This window comes from Micropterus dolomieu, linkage group LG18 (genome assembly GCF_021292245.1).
Source record: "Micropterus dolomieu isolate WLL.071019.BEF.003 ecotype Adirondacks linkage group LG18, ASM2129224v1, whole genome shotgun sequence".
NCBI classification, from domain to species: Eukaryota; Metazoa; Chordata; class Actinopteri; order Centrarchiformes; family Centrarchidae; genus Micropterus; species Micropterus dolomieu.
Window position 1 is genome coordinate 37,727,430 of NC_060167.1, and position 22,152 is coordinate 37,749,581.

At 40.8% G+C, this 22,152-nt stretch overlaps 1 protein-coding gene across 1 annotated transcript in view; it reads right to left on the reverse strand.

Moving 5' to 3' along the window:
- The window catches only part of cdk18 (cyclin dependent kinase 18), a 64,272-nt gene extending 43,043 nt beyond the window's left edge, over positions 1-21,229 (reverse strand). The window contains exon 1 of the mRNA XM_046075721.1: positions 21,206-21,229. Within this exon, the coding sequence (XP_045931677.1) occupies positions 21,206-21,214 (9 nt within the window). The 5' untranslated portion in view covers positions 21,215-21,229. The remainder of the gene's footprint in view (positions 1-21,205) is intronic.
- Between the last annotated feature and the right edge of the window lie 923 nt (positions 21,230-22,152).

Genomic DNA, 22,152 nt, shown 5'->3' on the forward strand with positions numbered 1-22,152 from the left:
AGAGAGAGAGAGAGAGATAGATCCACCAGTAAATATCCAATCAGTCATCCAATCCATCAATGCATAAAGACAGTACATGCATCAAAACAATCAATTCAAATTCAAAAAATGCACTATTTACATTACATGGTTATATACATATAGCCATGTAATACAAACGACAAACAGAAATGAAGATTTTCTGAATGCAAAGCATTTACATTAACATATTTGAAAAGTTTTCATAATGTACAGAACATAATGTAACATAAATCAAAAAAGCTGAGTGGGAACATTCCTCAATACCTGCCCACATTAAACACGCAGCAGTGTGTCGTGTAGCTGTGATGGATCTTTTTGTGCAGCTTGACCAAAGACAGTCTTCTGTGTCATCTGATAATGAGGCAGAAAGCAGCAGGAAAGTATCTGATCTATATACTCTCTCTCCCTCGGTAGGCTACACCTCCACAGCCAGCCCTGCTAGTTAGTTATCGGTCCTCTGCACTTTCTTCCTTTTCTCTGGTATGTGTGCTGCAGAGACTGGTGTCATGGGGTCTCCATGTTTCCTTTATTGAAATGGATTTGTGCATATGTGTGGGTATTTCTGCTCATTACTGTTAAGGTTTAGAGATCTGTATTGTGGGTTAAATTACAGCAAGACAACAAAACCCCTTCTGGTATTTTCTGGTCCCAGCAACCCATCAGGATATATTATCCTCTGAGGGATCCCCACGCATTGTCAGAATACCCTGATTGCTGCAATACCCACACAGTGTGTCAGATGGCTACCTGGGTTCAATCAAGAACATCCCACACACACGGACAATACATGCACAGACACGCACACAAATGTAATCAAAACACACACACAAAGTGCATCCAGATCTCAGTGATAAAAATCCAGCCCAACCAACAGCAGTGACTTTTCCAAGCGACATCATCATGAGATGCACACGCACACAGGGGTGTAGAACAAGTGAAGGAGAGTTTATGGGGTGAGTTATTTTTGTTCCTTAAACTGCATGAATAACAACAGTAATGGTTGGAAAATGTTTAATTTCCCAAGAAGGAAACCTTCCTGTAAGCTCAGAGTGCAAAAGCCATTAGGATTTAGCAAGCCTAATTTCACAAAGATTCTGACTGTGGCTTAGATCTAATAGTAAGACTTCAGATAGATGTCTAAATGTATCCTTTGCACAAAGCTGAGCTACATTGAGGCATTTTCAAAGTAAAAAACATGTCTGGCCTAGCAACCATGTCAAGCTCTCTTTGCTCCAGCAGAAAATGTTTGCCTTCTGGTGGAACTGGACATTTACATGAATATTTTACTGGTAGTGCATCAATACAAAAAAATTTAATATTCTGGGGGAAATGGATCTACAGTAAATAGAATTGACCCCATAGTCGACAGTTGCATCAAAGACAGACTCAGGACAGTTTCCCTGGGAGTGACTGAGTTTCTTCACTGCTGCATTTTTCCAAGTTGTTACTGTGGTCTTTAAAAAGCTTCTTCCTTGTCATTGCTTGCCTCACAACACGCCACAAATGATGAGCCATTTCTTCCTGATTGATGCCACTGGTCAGCAGGTTTCTCTGTTATCATGGAAACGTGGCTCTTTGTCTAACTTGCATTAGACTAATTACTCTGAGAGCAAAAATGAAGACTGGCCTGACGCTGCCGACCAGTCTGTCTTTGTGAAACTGGCCCCAGGTCAGAGACCTGGACTTTAATGAGCTGGTGGATAGTTTTGCACAGAATCTGATGATTTAAGAGCTCATACAGTTACTGCATGTTTATGGCTGAACACAGTTTGATATGGGTTAAGCTAAATCCCTGTCAATTACATACAAACAACAAATAACATATCCCTGAGCAAAACACTTAGGCCCCATCCACACTACTGTGTTTTTGTTTTAAAACGGAGACCTTTTGCAACGTTTGCACCTCACGCCCAGACTGAAACTGAAAAAAGGAAGAACTTAAAAAGAAGAACTTTGAAAACACTGCCGATTCTCTTTTTCGTTTTAAAAGTCCGGGAAGCGTTTTAGTGCGGACGGGCAAAAATGGAGGACTTGTGAAACGATGAGTTGCTCCAGAGGCGACCTCTGATATATGTATAGCAATTGTAAGTCGCTTTGGATAAAAGCATCAGCTAAAAAAATTTATGTATTGTAAATGTCTACTATATTTTGATTATAAACAGCAGGATTGTCATACATGCTGACATTATTGATGTAACACCCAGAATGAGGCTTTTGCTTTTAACCAGTGCTGCCTACACTTTGTGTAGTCCGGGTTTGCATTATAATTGCTAGTAGCTGCCGTTTCCTACTACGTGTCATGTTAGCTAGCTGTCTAACAAAGTTTGGTAAAAGAGATTTGGAAATTAGTGCCACATCTAAACAGTAATAGTATTGGTTTATACTGAGTATTTATTTCTAAATGCTAAACATGTCCATATTTAAACTATCACCACATTGTAGCATTGTGGCTGCAATCACAGCCACGCTGTTTATAAGCAGGAAACATGTTTTTAAGGCAGCGCATTACAACTGCAAAACAATATAACTTCAGATTTGCCACACCTTCTCCTCACTAGTGCTCAACACAGGATCCTCCCAGGGCTGTGTGGTTCTACTGCACACCAACGACTACAACCCCAGACATGGAGAGTACTCTGTTGGTAAGTTTGTAGATGAAATTACCATCACTGGCTGGATTTCAAACACGTGTTGTGTTGTGGTGTATAAAGTCTGGGTGAAAAACGTGAAGGTGAATAAATCATTGTTTTCATTGACTTAGTCAACTGTGGAACTAAAAATGAGAAATCAGTTTGCAGCATCCTCAGCACAGCCAGGCAGCTTTGCTTTAGTTAACAAAACCTAAACAACTTCCATTGTATGACAGCACTTTCACTTGCAAGGACCACACAATCAACAGGTACGATTAAGTGATTTATTGATGATTGAAACAGAAAGATGTACGTGACTTGTAGTTGCTGAATAGACATTCGAGGCGTTGTGGGAAAGCTACGATAGGGAAATCCGCCGTAGTCACGACGGACCCCCTTATAACCCTATGGAGAGGAAGAAGGAGATCAGGAGGCAGGACAGAGAAAGGGGTGGGGGGGAGGGATGCAGGATACGAGAGCGAAGAAGAGTTAGGGCATGTGGGTATTTATGGAAATGCTGCGATGACGTGGTTGATGTGCGGTCCCGCTCCTGAAACTCTGCTAATTGGCACCACTTCACTTGCAAAGACCACACAATCAACAGGTACGATTAAGTGATTTATTGATAATTGAAACAGAAAGATGTACGAGGCTTGCAGTTGCTGACATTCGAGGCGTTGTGGGGAAGCTACGATAGGGAAATCCGCACCCGGGCACGATGGACCCCCAAAAGCTTCTGATTACGTGAGAGCATTAGCTGATCTGAGGTCTTTGAGATTTGAATGAGTGTGATAATGGTACGTTTGGGAGGATCAGCGGTGCATGATATGTATTGGGTGCTCGGGAATGACATCAGACGCTGAAAGGGTAGCTCTGATACTGAAGGACTGACCGGGACAATGGATGGGTGAAATCATGACAAGAGAGTGCTTGGCGGGAGTGGCGGTGGCACTGGGAATCGAGAGGCCACTGGAACCGACTCGGAGACGATCTGGCGTGTTTTACTCTGGGTTCCCAGAGTTGCAATGGTTCACGAGGGTCTTGCAAGGGTTCAGGGTCATAGGACTCCAGAGAAAAGACGGGTGTAAGCAGGCCCAATTATATGGTTTCTTTGGTAGAACATGGTGTTGTTTGGGGAATGAGTCTGAATTGCGAGTATGACGCTGAAGGTTGAGATGAGAGGAGATGCAGGGAGGTGAAACCTGAGCGGGTGTGAACGTAGCTTCTAAGGTTCGGGACGACTGGGTGATGCGATTACGTTGTACTAGTTGTGACGTGGCGGCTCTTCAAGCTGGCCTCTAGCACGAGAGAGAGCTATGCTGTTAATGTTAAGGTTTTGGCGACCATTCCGCTGCAAACCATCTGTCCTTATAGAACCACCAAACCGTGGACTGGGAGCGAGCAGCAGTAGGCTTTGGCATCCTGGTGCCGGAAACCCCTTCTAATTGTAACAAGTCGCTCAAAACAATTTTAAGCTCGAAGCGGCTTTAGCTCGAAATTACTTTGCTCGAACGCTTATTTTGAAACACTTGCTAGCTTGAAAGACTGTTCGCTCGAATGATTTGGATTGAATGAAATGACTGCTGGCTCGGTGATAGTTCAAAAGCTGTTAGTTTGATGTTCGCTCGAAACGACTATGCTCGACGTGAGCTCGAAGCAACTGAGCGTTCGAAGAGATTTTAGCGCTAAACAACTTAACGCGACATGAGTGACTTAGCTCGGATTGACTTCGGTTAAAGACGACTGTTAGCTTGACCTAAGCTCGAAACGACGTTACCTCAATGTGAGCTTGAAGTGAGCAAGTTCGAAGCGACTGAGCTCGAAACAACTTTGGTTTACAATGACTTGTTCGTTGGAACGACTGTTAGCTCAATGTTTGCTCGAAACGACTGCATGCTCGATGTGAGCTCGAAGCGACTGAGAGGTCGAAGTGACTGGGAGCTCAAGCGGCTGATGGCTTGAAACTACTTTAATGCTAAAGGCTGTAACGTGAAACAACTAATGCAAAACGATAAGCAGCTGAGCTCATAGTGACTTTAACTAAAGGTTACTTGGTTTAAAATGACTGTTCGCTCTGAACGACTGTGAAACGATTGTTGGCTCAAAACTATTTTGGTTTAACGACGGTTGGGTTGAAAGACTGTTAGCTCGACGTTCGCTCATGGCGACTGTTAGCTCGATGTTTTCTCGAAACGACTTACCTTGAAGACGACTTAACTAGAAACTACTGTTTGCTTGAAATGATTATTCCGATTTAGGTAAAGACGACTCGGAACGCCTTAGCTAGAAAATGCTGTTGGCTCAAAATGACTGAGTTCGAAATGACTGTTGAATGAATGTTAGAGCCGACTGTGAGCTCGAACGACTGTTTGCCGGATGATGGCACAAAATGATGCTGTTGTATAATAAAAGCTGCTGTTGCTGTTGCTGCAAGCACTGATGCGAGGAGGAGGCTCTGTAATTCAGTTGTTGGTTTGTGGCACAGACGTTTACTATCTTGAGCTAGAGGAAATATGTGAACTGTCCCTTTAACAGTGGCGCTGACGTCACGGCGTGCGTAATGCGTCACCCGGAAGGGAGCTGGTGTTGACGGAACTGTGGGCATGCCATGCTGACATGATAGCGTTGAAAAGTTTGTTGTATTGTCTGTTCTGTAAACGGGATTCTTTCATGTTTGACAGTTTCCTAAAGAGTGACGATAGTCCCTTTCAAAATCATTTATAAAGACTGTTCGACCGGGCCTTGCTGGAGTGGGGTAACGCTGTAATCAGCTGTTCTTGTGAGGCGGAGGATTCTCAGGTGAAATGATCACAATTGTTGAGATGAAGCAGACTATAGAAGAGATGGAGTTAAACTGGACTCACCCACTTCCTGGCTGGCTTTACAATTGTGGAAAACAGGGTCTCAGCATGGAGACGGAAGAGAAGAGCTTGTCTTCTGGTGCAGGGTCTGCTGCCGTGGACACTGACAATGACTGTCGTGAGTTCGTCTGAATAATTCATTGTGTGATGGCGATTTACCGACACTTCTCGAAGATGTAAGTGAATGGATGGAATAGCTTGTGATGATTCATTGTATGGTGTAGCTGCGTTGGCGTAGCGTGCTCGACAAGCTGTTGCTTGGTCTGAGTTCGGGTGGGGAATGTGAGAGCCGTGCAGGATACGAGAGTGAAGAAGAGGAGTCAGGACGTGTGGGTATTTATGGAAATGCTGCGATGACGTGGTTGATGTGTGGTCCCGCTCCTGAAACTCTGCTAATTAGCACCACTTAAAGGTTCCCTGTGTTGTTTCTGACCTCTAGTAGCACTATGGGGCTGTTTTTCTACAAGTGGGTTTATCTTGTGCACACTAGGGCACTAGGACACAAATGTACTCGATACAGCACCCCACCAATGGTATTATTAGTGAGGATGTTGGTAGGCCCTTAAGGATACACACCGTGCATTTTGGTGAGTAACAGTGAATGTAAACATAACTTTTGTTAGTTTACAAGAAAACACCACCGAGCACCTTTAATCAACAAATGGTTCTATTTTATCACAAAATCCTTTTGTGGTGGTTTAGGTGCAAAAGTGCAGTGACTGTGAAATCAGATTAATACACCAAACTAATTATGCACTCTCATTTCTAGAGGTGAAAGATACGTTTGAAGGTGTAAGATGTGTGCATAGGCCTGGGAGAGAAAATAACTAAGGCATTGTCAGAACCAGAGAAGTGTGGGCGGCAGCCATAAATTGAACAGCCAGTGGAGGAGAGGAAGCAGCTCAAAAGGCGACGGTGGAAGTCAATAATCCTCAGATCAGTGCAGAGAAAAGGAGGATTTCTAACTGAGAAGAGGAGAAGCCTTTAGAAATAAATCTACTCGTGACTCTTCAATGGAGAGGGAAACACACTTGCAAGCACACAGAGCCACCTCACTGTTTAAAGCAGGAACGCCTACCTTACTAATAACAATGAAGGTATTCAATTGTTCAATGAAGCTGAAGCTGAAGCAGCAACAGAGACCTCTATGACCTATATTTTCTAGAGCTGGAAAAAGCTTTTGGCTCAGTAGCACCATGCAATTTCATCCATTATGACAGCGATGGTGCAGTTAACAACATGTTTTCTGACTGACATGGATATTGTGGCATGTTAAATATGGCTAGAATGAACATAAAAACCTGATTATCAATACGCATTTCTCGTTAACTGTAAGACACAACACACAGTATCAAAGAAACTTTTAAGTTTAGGAACCGAACCAAAATAATAAAAAGAGGGAAGGAGGAAAGAGGCTTACTCTGCAGAGAGAAATCAATACCACTAGGCTGAAGTGCTGCTGTGTTTGTGGCTGATGTTTGTCCCTTTGAGAAATTAGGAGGCAGCCTTTGTGAAGGCAGACTTCCCCAGTGTCTCAGCTTAGGAAGCGGGCACCTCAGGTACCCTTCATACAGGAGTTTAAATGAACAATAGTAGTTGACACTGTGGTCAAAAACAGTGTAATCCACCCAGGTAAACAATAGTACAAAAACCTCTTGGAGTCACGAGCTGAGTAACAAGTGCTGAGTCCTTCTACAAGTTTGGTCTGTTGTGATCTTTCTGAGAAGGAGGAGTGACCTTTACTCTTCTGTTCCAGCACTTTTTAACTGATGCTATACTGTATGTTCTATCCAGTGCTCTAGATCAAATAAGTGCAATTATAGCTTGGTTTATGATTTCATAGATTGTAGCTGTTACAGTTGTTATTAATATCTTGATCATTCTCATGCTGGAAAACATTTTACACAAGAAAATAAATACGTACACAGGATCTTTTCATTAAACTTGTTCTTCACTATCTCCACTAGCTCACCTCAGCAATCTATTCTATAGGTACAAAAACAACTACAACAACTAAATGGGATTACGCACCAAATACTGTGTTTGGAGTAAACAAAAGAAGAACTTCGTATTTATGAGCAAAGAAAGAAACCATGGCTGAACTAACACAGAAAAGAGCACCACATACAGGAACCTTAAAGTTGAACACAGATTTTACATGTCGGCCAGTGTTTCCAGATGTTGGGTAAGTATGACACCTTTAGGCTACATCTACACTGATACGTTTTCATTTTAAAATGCAGACCTTCTGCTATGTTTGCACCTCCCGTCCAGACTAAAACGGCAAATCCAAAGACCTAAAACAGTGAAGTTTAAAAATGCGGCTAACTTCGTTTTCATTCTGGGATAGCATATTAGTGCAGACAGGTGAAAATGGAGGACTTTAAAAAACGATGACGCAGACACTCACATCCGGCTTCCTGATTGGGTCTTATAAGTCATGCAAAGCAGAAACACGATACGGATAGACGGTATTTTTATAAAATATTTTGTACTGTACAAATAACACTTATACACTTGTGTGTGAATATCGACGTATTTACTTTACGACGACTCCCAGTCTGTTTTCCGTCTGTTAAAACTCAGTAGAGTAGATGTAACCTTAGTGTCTCTACGAGGAGCTGTGTAAAGTCTAATAAATGTCCTCAAATGATGTCACTAACCGATTAACCTAGAAATCTGTACCAGCACACATTTAAACTTAGAAGAAATAATCCAAGGACAAATACACTGCTGCACATGATCTTTATAAAAGCAGCACTGAAACAACACAGAGAGCTCTGTACCAACGTTTTAGTCTCATGCTTAAAAAATAGGGTCACTTCCAAGCTTTCTTGCACTTCACTTACACACTTGAAGTTTCTCTAAATGAGAGAGCTTCAGTAAAATGTTTTAAATGTAAATATTAATATGGGAGGATAACCAATAAAGCTTTCCTTGCAGCCTCGGATGAGTGCAGTTAAAACCCAGGATCAATTTGCATATCTAAAATTACTTAATTCCCAAATATTTGTCAGGCATCCCTGAAAATGTAGCAGACATTCCTTCCTGTTTACACTTCAGTACACCAAACTCATGGCCAAGAATGTGGTCCACACAGAGTTGTGGTGGAATCTGCCAACATCCTCAAATCTCATCTTTATTTTGTGATAAAAGTTTAGAGGTTTGGTCCTGATGAAGATTGTTGTGTTACATTTGGCTTCTAAATACATTTGTAGCATACGAAACGTGTTTCTTTTGGCTAAAAAACATTTTAGCTACTATAGATCTGCCCATCTGTACTCCCTAACCTGGAAATCATGGCTTGAAGTCTCCACAAGTGGGGATGTAATATGTTTGTAGTTTCTCCCCCGGGAGAAAGACTGCACTGCAAGCCTCTTTTTACAGTGACTTCAGTTTGTCTTGTCTTCACTTGCCTTCTCTTCTCTCCTCTCATGTGTTGCTCTGCTCTGGTGTTATAGAATTAGTGTCTCTTCACCAAACAAGACAGAGAGAAATGCAAAGCCCCCACTCTGATTCGGAGCCTCTCTTTGTTCACTCTGCTCTCTGATTTGCCTCAACTTAATTGCATGGGTCGCGAGTGAGAAAATTCCTGATTGCGATGGACATTGTGTGGAAAGCTGGCGTGCTTCATTGATCTCGGGGACAACAGATGCCTCTGTTTGGATTCCACACACACACACACACACACACACACATACTTATGCACACACTCAATCTCACAAGTGCATCTGATCCTAGCCACGTGCTAAGAGATCTCAGTTGCCCGTAGCTGTGATCCTCCCTGGACATAAACACACCTCACCCTACAAAATACAGTCAGTCAACAGTAGGCCATTCATAAGCCGGTGTCTGTAACATCACAGATGCAACAGATTAGACTAGACTGTCAACAAATGCTGAAAAAAGGGCAAATAATGCCTGGCAACACCACCACCAACAGACCAGTAGCTGCAGTTCAACCCAGGACAATATGGTCATGAAATAGCATGAAATTGATTTTATCAAAGCAGAACCTTGTTAGTTTCTAAGACAGTCAACAGTGTGTTCTATAACCATAACATTAACCAAGAACTTAATTAAACTTAATTTGAAAGGCGGCAGATCAGCAAGAACTGAGATGAATCATTTTTGTAAAGCTTCATTCTAGCAGTATTTGAAGGCACTAATGTTGACCTGCCAGTAAGGGCATCAAATCAGAAAATGCTCACATGGGATGTTTTGGAAGCCTTATTTTTTTAAATATCCACCGCGACTTATAACGTAAGTTAATAGTCTACCAATTTTTTTTACCGAGTGAATCTGTGTGAGAACACATGCACATAAGACCCCCGCACACGTCCATCCCGATGTGTCATTGTAGACATCGCCCAACCCAAACGGGAAATGACGCGAACCTACACACGAAACAGCTGTTGTTTGTTATTATAAAGATAGCAATTATAGAACAAAGAATTATAGACAAAGAATCTGGGTGAAAGAATGGATTAGCACACGCAGGTAGCAGGGATCATCTGAGCTCTCATTGACTGGATGTGGATGTTGAGTCGGCCCACTGGCTGGCGTTGGCGATGTGTCAGAAATGTGTCAGGGAGCCGTTTTGACGCGTCCTTGAGTAGTTCACACATAATGACTAGCGATTGCCGATCGATCAATGATTTACCCCTGATCACAGCCCGATGGTCGCCGACCGGCAAAGTGGGCTTAAAATTGTTTAGTGTGAACTAGGCTTTAGGGTTTCTAAAGATAAGACATGAGGTCTGACATAGGATGGACACAGCCGTGAGTTTGCTTCTGAAATAGGAAGATAGGATTTCTCCTATCTTTGACAGAAACCATTGTTGTGAACAAACAGTGTGGATTTGTGCATTTTATATCAAATAATTTGGAGACTCAAAATTCCTTCTCTCTCTCTCTGAGAGAAGGAGGAGGGGGTTTGGGATGTCAACCCTAAACAGATAGCTGAAGCGACCCAAAGGAAGAGGTGAAAGTTTGCTTTCCCCTAAGTGCTGTTTCTGGGCAGTTCGATCATAAAACTTACCACCTCTGATCCCGCAGCCAGATGACGTTAGGTGCCTGACTGTTAAAATGACAAAGAAACACTAACCAGAGATTAGCTTCTCCTGAACAGCCTATCGGAATCCTTTTTTGAAAGGGGGCAGGAAACCCTTAACTACCCCCCACACACATAACCATGGCAACTGACCTTCCTCTTTGTTTAATTAGCGCACATAAAAGGATATTCTCCTTTCACACCCAGTTGTAAATTCGTGAGGAACTACAGGACACCCGAAAGACTGCCCTGAACTCTTTGTGTAAACAAAGAGTACTGTCTCCTCAAAACTCAAAGCATTACCTTGTTTAATTAAATAATCTTTAAGTTACTTAACTAGGTCTCTCCACTCCATTTGAGTAGTTATGTTACCATGTTGGTGTTATTTGTTGTTGAAAAGAATCAAAATAAGTTCATTTTGCAGTGTTTTAATTTTCAGCAAGGATCCCTGACCTTTATTCAATTTTTGTTGTAAACAATGCTTTGTTCATGTTCATGTTAGTTTATTTAAATAGGGATAGATACAAAAACATAGATAAACTTTGACAGACATCTGATGTGTGTATCATAGTGTTTTTAGCTAAAGCTAATTCACGACACTTGTCCCTAGTAGGGCTTTTTGATTAAAAAATACAGTTTAACAAAACAAAACAAAACAAAAATGAGGTAAAATGGAAAAAAAATAAAAAAATAAAAAATATATACAGATTGGGCAACGTGTAAAGGCTAAATATGAGAGCAGTATTGTTCCTGAATTAACCATGATTTAGTGTTTTTTTTTAAGGAGGCTAATGTCGGGATACATTTCAAGTGATCTGGCAGAGAATTCCATAATTTTGCCCCTTTACCGAAAAAGAAGCCTGGGCAAAAGATGTTCTTCGAAAAGGGATACTACAATTGCCTTTTGACGCTGATCAGGTGATGGATCTGGTACTTTGCAGTCTTGTTATTGTTTTGCAAGGCAGTGGTGGAGCAGCGTCATTTAAGCATTTGAAGACCAGTTTAACCAGATGCAGGGAGATAAAATTATCAAAACTTAACTTATTATTATTATATTTACTTTGAATTTGGCAATGATGATACCTTATTCTCTTCTTGTCCAGAATTATCAAGGCTCGCTTATAAAGACACGCTATGGTTTTGACTGATGACTGATGAGCTTGGGGCCATGTGGTTAAGCCTTAGGATATATGTGAGAGGATCATAGAATTTAAAAAAGAGTCAAGCAGTTTCTTATCATCATAAAACAGCTCAAGCTGGCCTTAATGGTTTTACGGATTTTCTTGATATGACTTTTAAAATTCAACTGATAGTCTACAATTATTCTGAAATACTTCACTTCAGGTACTTGTTCAATAAGTTCCCCATTAATTTTTACGTTCAAAAGTTGTGTTAGAGGTAGTTTTTTAATGGAAAAGCAGACAGAATTAGTTTTTTTGGTGTTTAAAGTTAAACAAGATGAGGCCAGCCAAGATGATATTTTTTCTAAGTTAGCATTTAGTTTGTCAGCCACAGAAATACAGGTATTACCAGATGCATACACCACTGTGTCATCTGCATACATCTGTAGACCTATATCTGGGCATACCACATCTGGCAAGTCATTGATGTAGAGACTGAAGAGTATGGGTCCCAAGACTGTGCCCTGGGAATCCCTGTTTTGATTTTAAGATAAGCGGATCTCACATTATTGATCACAACACACTGTTCATGGCCTTTTAAATATGATTCGAACCAGGACAATGACTGTTTGGATAAAATTTTTAAATCTAGGAATACTGCACCAACTACATTTCCCTTGTCAAGTGATTGTTTGATATTTTCAATTAATAAACAAGTAGCGGATTCTGTAGAATAGTTGTGCCTGAATCCAAATTGCAGAGGACTCAGATACTGGTTTGTCTCAAGATAGTACATGAGTTGTTCTGAGACAATCTTCTCTAAAACTTTAGACAAAACTGGTAGAAGACTGATAGGTCTGTAATTACAAGACATTTTGTCATCTCCTGATTTATAAATCGGTATTACTAGAGCTTTTTTACACCCGTCTGGGAATTGCCCGGATTTAATGGAAATATTAACAAGATTAGTGAGAGGCTGGACCAGGATACCACTATATTTTTTAAGAAAAGCTGTATCTAAATTAAAAATATCACAACACTTTCTGACACGTCCTTTAGAAATGATGATAAAGAAATGTCATCCTATACCCGATTAATTTTCCAGCTCAAATTTAATAATAAAATAACTAAATTGACTAAATAACTAAAGCTCCCCCAAGTGGACAAAATAAGTATTACAGGCCATCGTTTGAAATGCCGTTTAATGTACAAATGTCACTCTGTATTTATCTTGTCCATAATCTGATGCCATTCATGTATCTTGCTTATATTCTCTAAGAACGTGTAACAGCCAATATATCCAGAAAGCTAGTTAAGTTCCTCTCATCTGATGTGATTCTGAAAGGCTAACCTTAAGGTTGAACTACTGACAATTGTTTTCGTTTTTATCAAATGCTAACGGTATACCCGTTTGACAATTAAGGTTTGATTGTGGGAAGATATTTGATTACAATACGCGCAAATAGATTTTTGATTAGACATATTAAAAGTTAAAGAAAAGACGGTCTCCCAGGAAACCGGAAACAAGCCTTCCCTCAGGGGAACAAAGGGCTGCCCTCTGAGAACTATGGCCCAACAGACAAAAGCAGCGACACATGCTCGCTCGCTCTCTCTTGTTCTCTCTTGTTCTGGCTCTCTCCGACTGCACTTCGACACGCGCCCAGCGTGCCCCTTCTCCCGACAACGCCCTAAGAAGTTCGACCCGGCGCAACGAAGGCCCTTTGTTCGTTTTCACGCGACACACGCGAAGCGCCGTGACCTTGTTTTTCCCTCGTTTCCAGCAACTTTACTTGCTTTTTTAATTCTCTTTTCTTTTGTTTGTTAAAAGTTATCAGACCGTTAAGTTACACTAGTTTAATTCAAGAACGACCAAGTTCTTTTTTTAAGCTTTATTCGTCGAGCTAACTTACACTAATCCCCCGACGCCCAGGTCACCCACGTTGGCCGCCAGCAGTAACAAAGGACAACCAAACCTCTGACCCGAGACAGGGTTGTAAAGGCTCCCACTGCGAGTTTCTTCAATAAGACGACAAAAGACGGACCTCCGGAGCAATTCCCTGGCAGAGAAAGCGACTGGCCGACGGCGTTAAGCTGTCCTAACCGAGAACGCACGGAACTCCACCAGTGTGAGGCCGCCTACCAGCAACACGGCTGGGAGAAACGACAAGCATAAGACCAAAACCCTGCATTCTGTTGTCAGTGATGTCCAATAGTCTGTTAATCCATTAGCTTTACTCCTTAAAACTCATAGCTTGCGTTCATTAGCTGCCTGTATGAGTCAAATTCTCCCCACAATAGAACCCCACATCCTCATTGTTTAGCCATTGTTTATGTTTTTGATGTATATGTAACCGCATTTATATTCACCGTAGTTAGGTAATAAACTTCACTGTAATCACAGGAATTGTGTGTGTGCTACTGCCTACCTCCGAGTCCCTGCCACGAGAATTTACCCTTCGATATGAGACTGACTGACTGATTTAAGATAATTGTTAACTAACTGATCACTAGTGAATAATTTTATAATTATTAACCATACCCGGGGAATCCCAAGACCCAGGGCGACCGGAATCTCGGGTGGTGCCCCGCGAAACGAGAAGCTTTATGAATTAATATTTTCGGAATATTAAAATTGATAATTTGGTATTAATTCTCATAAGTTTATTACAACATAAGTAGACATGCTACACCATGTTTCTCGTTTACGACATTGATGAAATCATTTTATTGCAGAAAGCTGATTGTAACCCAGTTACTTAAGTTCATGTAAACGCACTGATTAACTTGTATAGCTGCTGCAGTGAGAGCAATGGGAAAAGCCATAAGCTGCCCAATGCAAACAAAATATTGTCTTTTTGGCCAGTGACCAAATCCACTGGAGCAGTTCAGTGGCTGTTGAGGAATGTTTGATTTAACATGTGAACTCATTCAGAATGGGGCCAGCTGTGGACAAAAATGTGGGGCTTGTTTAGATGGGCTTCATGATTTTATACAGGTCAGTGGGCACAGTAATCAGACAATATTACACACATTCGTCAATCTATCTACATATAAGGCATACAGCACATGCATAGAGAGACACTGTGACTCATGCTGGGTGATGAGTTCCTACAGTCATAACACAAAAATCTTTTTCTCTCTCTTTCACTTTTTCCTCTATCCAGTCTGTTGAAACTGAATAAAGGAATGACCCTGAGCGACTGGTAAAAAAGAAGCTCTAGCACAGTGTCAGGGCAAACCATTAGCACGCTACAGTGAGACCACAGCTTCATCCGACTGCTGTGTTTGTCCAGTGAAACCTGGCATGGCAGCTTCCTGTTCCTGACAGCCAGGCTGCCAACACAAGCTGTGATCTCCGGGAGGATCAACGGCAGAGATGCAGAGAGCAACAACATGGAGAAACCAGCAGGAGAAAGTTAGAAAGCCACACCCCCTCCCCTCCAGGTCCCCTTCAAAGCTACTCCAACAAAACACATGTTCACAAGCAGTGAGTGCGTACAGGTAGGCAGGTAGACAGGTAGGCCAGTATCATTTCATTAGGACGGAAAGAAATGATTGGCTGATTATTATAGTCCTCCAACCACAGACACCGGATTGTGTGAAATGACTGTCCATTTTTGTGTCATTTGATTAATTGGTAGCTGTTGATTCAACAAATAGAACAAAATATGTTTCTGAAAAAAACTGCCTATCTCAGCTGACTGAATACATTCATTTTGGATTTATTCAAATGATTAGAAACTTCACCTGTGTTTGTGATAAGAAGGAAGGACATCTTGATTCCTTTTCCATGCTGTTAGACAGAGAAGTGTGTTTGTGTGTGTGTGTGTGTGTGTGTGTGTGTGAGAGTGAGAGAGAGAGAGAGAGAGAGAGAGAGAGAGAGAGAGAGAGAGATGCACCCATCTGTCTGTGTCATCTGTATGTGTGTGATGGGTCATATGCTCTAAAACTGACCTTGGGCCTGAGGTTACATTACTGTGTGCTCCAATAGTTCATATGGACTGAAAAAAAACTACACACACGTTTTCCCTAAAGGAGCAGTGTGGTGGTGACAGTGCTGCTTCACAGAAAGCAGATTGGTAAAGAGAATCACTGCTGAACAGCTGGTGTGTTTCATCTGTAACACCTAATCCAGTTTTAGCTGCCATGATTGAGCTACGTTCCACAACAACACACACACAACAGGGATAATAATAATAATAGTTTTTGTACCAGTGAAGTATTTGGTGAAATCCACTGCAAAATGGGAACTCACATTAACAGAGCCTGCATGCTGCACTCCAGCTGTTTCTGTAGGAAACTAAGATAAAAAATAAATATAAATAGAAGTCCCCTAACTGTTTGAGTTGTAAAGTACAAGGCTGAGTTTAGGTTCTGTTTAACAGGAACTACACATTCCATTAAGATCCAAAATACTGTTTTAAAATCTGTTTCAGATTTGTAAAACATGTGTGTAAATAGAAAAAACTGCATATCATGTTTTTCTTCTGTCCAGACCATATAAGATTAGGTCTAGATCAAAAGCCACTGTAATAAAACTCAGATTAGATACACAGTTAGAGTAAAACTGAGAAACTGCTATTGAAGTATTTTTCTCTGCCAAGTTTTGGACAGAGAAAACAAAGGTGTAATTGCCTTTTTCTCTGTTTTCAGCTATAAAGGTTTAACAACTTTCAGATAGGTAAGGGAATAGTGTGACATGTTGGGGAAAAATGCTTATTCAGTTTAGTCTAGTTAGTCTTAGTTTAGTACTATTTTTAGTGACTTAGCTTGTTTCTTATTTCACTGTTTTAATTATACTTCATTCTCCATCTTAAGTATCGCTCACTGAATTCTTCTCCTTCAGTTCATTTCACAGTTCAGCGTCAGCGTCAGATAGCACCCCTCAATGTAGCTGGTCGTCATAGCGACGTCACACACAACTGCTGCAACGTAATGGTCGATGCGACACAAACACCAGCGATCCACACAGCTTTCTCTTTTTTAAGTTAAAATGTTTCAACATTCCTCAGAATGTAAAGACAGATAAGACGGAGGTGATACAAAAAAAGTACCTGGTAGCAGGTACAAGTACAACTTTTACACAATGGAAAACCAAAAAAGGTGAGTACAGTCGAGTCGAGCTGGTACCGTGCAGTGGAAAAGGGGCTTTACCGTCTCTCTCTCCCTGTGTGTCCGCTTCAGTGACTTTCTCCATCAGTAGTAGGCTGGGCTGTATAAAGTCACCGGAAAAAACAACAACTTGCCTTCTGGACTTTTCCTCCAGTGATTTCCTTCACAGCAGCAGCTGAGCTGCACATTGAGGAGGTGTGTTGACGACGTGGCCTATCAACACAAAACCAATGTGGTCGTTAACGAATAACATCCAACTTGTGTGTTCACTGTCGCTTTACCTGGTCCGCTCTTGTAAAATATCCACAGTATCGCGACTTGTAGCGTAATTACCGTGTTTCTCTGATAACTGCTACAATGTGTCGCCTAACCTGGGCGGCCACCGAAGTAAAGTGCATGTGTGGGAAACACTGAATGAACCGTGTTTTTCTTTTTACAAGCCAGGTCTTTAACAGTGTTTTGACCAGCACTGTGAGGGAGAGAGAGAGGAGCAAACGCTGGCAGGACTTTATGGAAACATTAATTAACTCAACATCAGACTATATCGGTATAAACGGTATTGAAATCGGTATACCTCATTGTAGGAGCCAATTTGATAGTTTTATTTTTGTTAGTAAATTTGTATATTTACATATTTTTGCGTGATTTCTTAATGCTCATGTCTTTGCAGGTCCAAAAGTTATAAAGGAGTGTGCTGCAGCCTAGTGGGGCGGACTGAAGGACCATAGAGTTTTTAGACCTTGCGTATAGATGCCTTAATACCTCAGTTAATGTTTAATTCATGTAATCATTTTCTTTAAACCTTTTGTAAACAAGAGGTAAATAAAACACTCACAGTTGGAACGCACTATCTGGACAGGTCTCAGGCAGTCCAAGAGTGATCCAAGGAAAACAAAGTGGTCGCTACACTCATAAACCGATATACCACCCCCACCCCTAGTTTGTTCACTAAATATGAAGCTAGTTAAGATACATCCACACTACTATGTTTTTGTTTTAAAGCCCCCTTCCAGTGTATTTTGACATTTCTATGATATTTCAGATTTTTCTGAGTCATTTCCTCGCAGTGTTGATTACTCACAGTTGTAGTTAGCCAGGTGTAGTTAGCTATCCTAGTTATTGCAGTAAGTTAGCTAACAGAGGGTCTATATTGTATTGTTTAGTTTCCTCCTCTTGGTTTAGAGTGCTGTTTATTTTCATAATGGCTGTGTGTGTGCTGTGTTTGTAATCAGTGGTTAGACGCATTGGGCTGCAGAACAGATGACAGAAAACTCTCACCTTCCACAGTCTTATATATAGTCTGCAACACTCATTTTACTGACAGCCGTTGAGGAGCGACGCCATCAGCGTTGCTGAAACGGTGAGTTGTGCACTGTGAAATGTTTCAGATGATTTATTCACAGTAGCGAACTAACATTAGTTAACAAAGTAAAAACGTTTATTAATTAACATGACATTAATTAACATGTTGACTGTGTGTGAGTGTATTACATCCTAATAATTCATTCATTAATTTACATTCATGAGGCAGGTTTGAATTCAGCCATGGGCTCTGTGTGGAGTTTGCGTGTTCTTCCTGTGTTCATGTTTCAGTGCATAATGTGATATTTCTAAATGTGTATTGAGTTTTGTTGATGTGTAATTAGTTTTATGAAGGGAGCAAGAGGCAAATAAGTGACAAGAGCCGCTGCACAATCATAGGTCGTAGCTGACGATGAAAACTTACATACTGTATCAAAACGTTTGATAAATTTTCAATAATGAGCATTGGCACCCCAAGTGTGTGGCTTCTCTGCTTGTTTTTGTCAACTAGCAGCTCATTAATATGGAGGTCCTGAGCGCTCAACGCACTGAAACTTAAGAAGACACATTATACATACATATTATCTAACACCTCTCAGACTGAACATCAGCAGAGAAGGAGCATTATAAGCTTCATACAGGATGATCTTATGGCAGGGCTGATGATTGTTCTATTTAGGTCGGCTTTTGTTATAATTACATTTTCTTCTTTACAGATAGGAAGGACCTGAATCTGTGGAGGCCAGCCATTATTAAACATCTGTACTCAACTGCAGCTTCTTCCACTGTTATTGAGATGTGATGGTGAACCACGTTTTGAACATCCATGAACACAGCACGCTGAAACCAGTTACGACATCCCTTGTACAGTTTGTGCTTAAAAATGACTAGTGGTCCAGTCTTGTGCTGGTTGGTGCCTGGTTTAATTTGATTTCAGTGCCTCCACAAATATAATATTGTCTAGGTAAATTACCCAGATTGTGCAAAGATTTAGAATAATTGGAAATGCATCACAGTATCACATTTGCACTGAAGTAAATCACAGCTAATTCTGTAGAGTAAAAATTCTGTTTTGAAATAGCCATTTTGGACATTAAGAGTAAAAACACATGAACGAGACATTTTACAAATTACAAAAAAACATTACTAGCTTCAAGAAGATATAATTTATTGCAGGGCTTTTTTACGGGGCTGGAATAGTTTTAGCTTGGTGTACCTTATTAACAGAAACTAGTATTTAATATCCATGGATATTCTGTGCAATCAAAAGCTAATGGCACTTTTTAGTCACAAGGTGGCAGCGTTGACTCAACACTTCACAACACACCACACTACAAGAAACATTTGGTCTTACAAATGTCATATATGTTGTCTTTACTTCTGTTTTTTTTCATACATGTACACTGCATGATCTGCCTTTTCTACAGATTTCTCCTTATAGTTCTACATTTCAACCACGATGGTAGCTGGGAGGTTGCCGTGATTGTGTATTATTTTGTAAACATGTTTTTATTTTCCCCAGCAACGGTTTAACACAGGACATAAATGTGAAATCAGCACATATTTGTTTACCAATATATATATATATATTGGTAAACAAATATGTCTCAGCCATGAGGTGTGACTTTTGTTGTTCTCAACATTGCAAGATAGTATTTTGTTTTGTCACTGTACTCAGTTAAAACAATGATCTGTATATATTTTCATGTGGAGCCAGTAGATGTTAATTAAAATATTTTCTATTAATAAAATCTTGAGAATTGTACAGCTTTGGTTTGCTCTTGAGTCTTTTCTAGTTTAAATTTTCATTTTGACCATACACATTTTGTGCATCCACATAAACATTTTTAAAAAAATACATAGTTTTATGTAAGACATGTTTAGCCATTAATGCACTGTTCAATAATTATATATATATATATATATATAAAATCAGGAACATCCTGTCTAAAAATGATGCAGAAAAACTAGTCCATGCATTTGTTACTTCTAGGCTGGATTACTGCAATTCCTTATTATCAGGCTGCTTGAAAAAGTCCATTAAAACTCTTCAGCTGATCCAGAATGCTGCAGCTCGTGTTCTGACAGGAACCAGGAAAAGAGATCACATTTCTCCTGGTTTAGCTTCTCTGCATTGGCTTCCTGTAAAATCCAGAATAGAATTTAAAATCATTCTTCTTACCTACAAAGCTCTTAATGGTCAGGCACCATCTTATCTTAAAGAGCTCATAGTACCTTACTACCAAACCAGAGCACTGCGCTCCCAGAATGCAGGGTTACTTGTGGTTCCTAGAGTCTCCAAAAGTAGACTAGGAGCCAGAGCGTTCAGCTATCAAGCTCCTCTCCTGTGGAACCAGGTTCCAGTTTGGGTTCAGGAGGCAGACACCATCTCCACATTTAAGAGTAGGCTTAAGACTTTCCTCTTTGATAAAGCTTATAGTTAGGGCTGGCTCAGGTTAGTCCTGAACCATCCCTTAGTTATGCTGCTATAGGCCTAGACTGCCGGGGGATTTCCTATGATGCACTGAGCTCCTCTCTCCTCTACTTTCTCTCCCTCTGTATGCAACCTCATCCCATTATTGCATGTTACTAACTCGACTTCTCCCCTTTCCGGTAGTCTACACTCACCAGCTGAACTCTTTAATAAACCAATCAATGTCAAGTATAGGGAGACGCAGCCCACATAGATGATGACGACAGGACGCAAGTCTGTCATGTAAAGTCCTTTAGTGCGGTCACAGAATTGCAGTGTGAAACCAAACCAAAACTAACTGAATGTATGAAAATGTTTCAAAACATGAACTTTGGTTCGGACCTTGGTGAAGACTTCACTCAGGTGTGAAAGCCCCCAGTGTGAAGTCTTACTTTTAGCTCGGTTGTTGTCAACACAAACTCCTGACAGAAATATCTGTCACTTAGCTGTTAAAAGCTCTACTATGCTCACCAGCTAGTTTCTATTTGCTGCTGGAAACCAAATGACTGAACGCTGAATGATGCTGAAAGGTTCTGTAGGGCTGAGGGACACTGCGAGGTTGTGTGATAATTCTGTTTGACACTACAAGCAAAACCTTTCACTTTACACATAGTTATTTGTAACTTACCTACCCCAGTCATCTAGAAGCAATCATTTTCTTCATTAGACAGGATTCTGGTGCAGGAAGGATTAAAAAAACAAGAACCATGAGGCCTGAGCATTAGCTGAGTTTGTGAATGATCATATCTGTGTTTAGTCCATAATACAAAACTTTATGTGGCCCATTCAGAACACCAGCAGATTGCATTCTCATGAACCCCAGCAGAAAGACTCTCCTCTCAACAGTCTGACTGTTGCATTAAACAACAATGACTAAATATTGAAGTTGGGATAGCCTACAGTCAGCTTGGAGCTCCTCCCTGTTCTTACAGGCTGCAACATCAGCAGTTTCACCCTGAACACTATTCTTAAAAGGGCATGTTATCGAGACTTGGCTTAAACCCCGTCTGCGACAACTTTGAAAGGTTTATGAGATAGAAGAAACCCAGATGGTTTTCTCCCCCTCTTCCCGCAGTGATAATTAATTCTGCCAGACATCTCTCTGTGCAGTGCTGTGGAGAAAAAAGTTAAGCAGTAACCAACATTGTGCTTATGCTTGTGCCCGAGTACCCCTAATCAATTATGAAAATCCGGCATACTCTTGCTTGACATCTTTATGGCATGTTACACTAAGCGTGCAGTCACAAAAACAATGTTTCGGAGGCCATGCCATTGGGTGGCCCGGCTGATCTGTCTTTATCTACCAATTGTCCCTTTAAACTGTCTCAAACAGGTTTCACCTACCTTGGGATAAAAGTTTCACCAAACTTGAAGGTGCTATGGAAGCTCAACTTCTCTCGAATAGCAACTAAAATAAAGAAGGACTTAGATAGATGGCACAATCTTCCTCTATCGCTTATGGGGCACATCAGCTTAATCAAAATGAATGTATTCCCCTGGTTATTATATCCTTTACAAATGCTACCCTTGTGGATCTCCAAGAAGGCCTTTTCATTCTCGGCCTCCCCTCAAGGGAGGT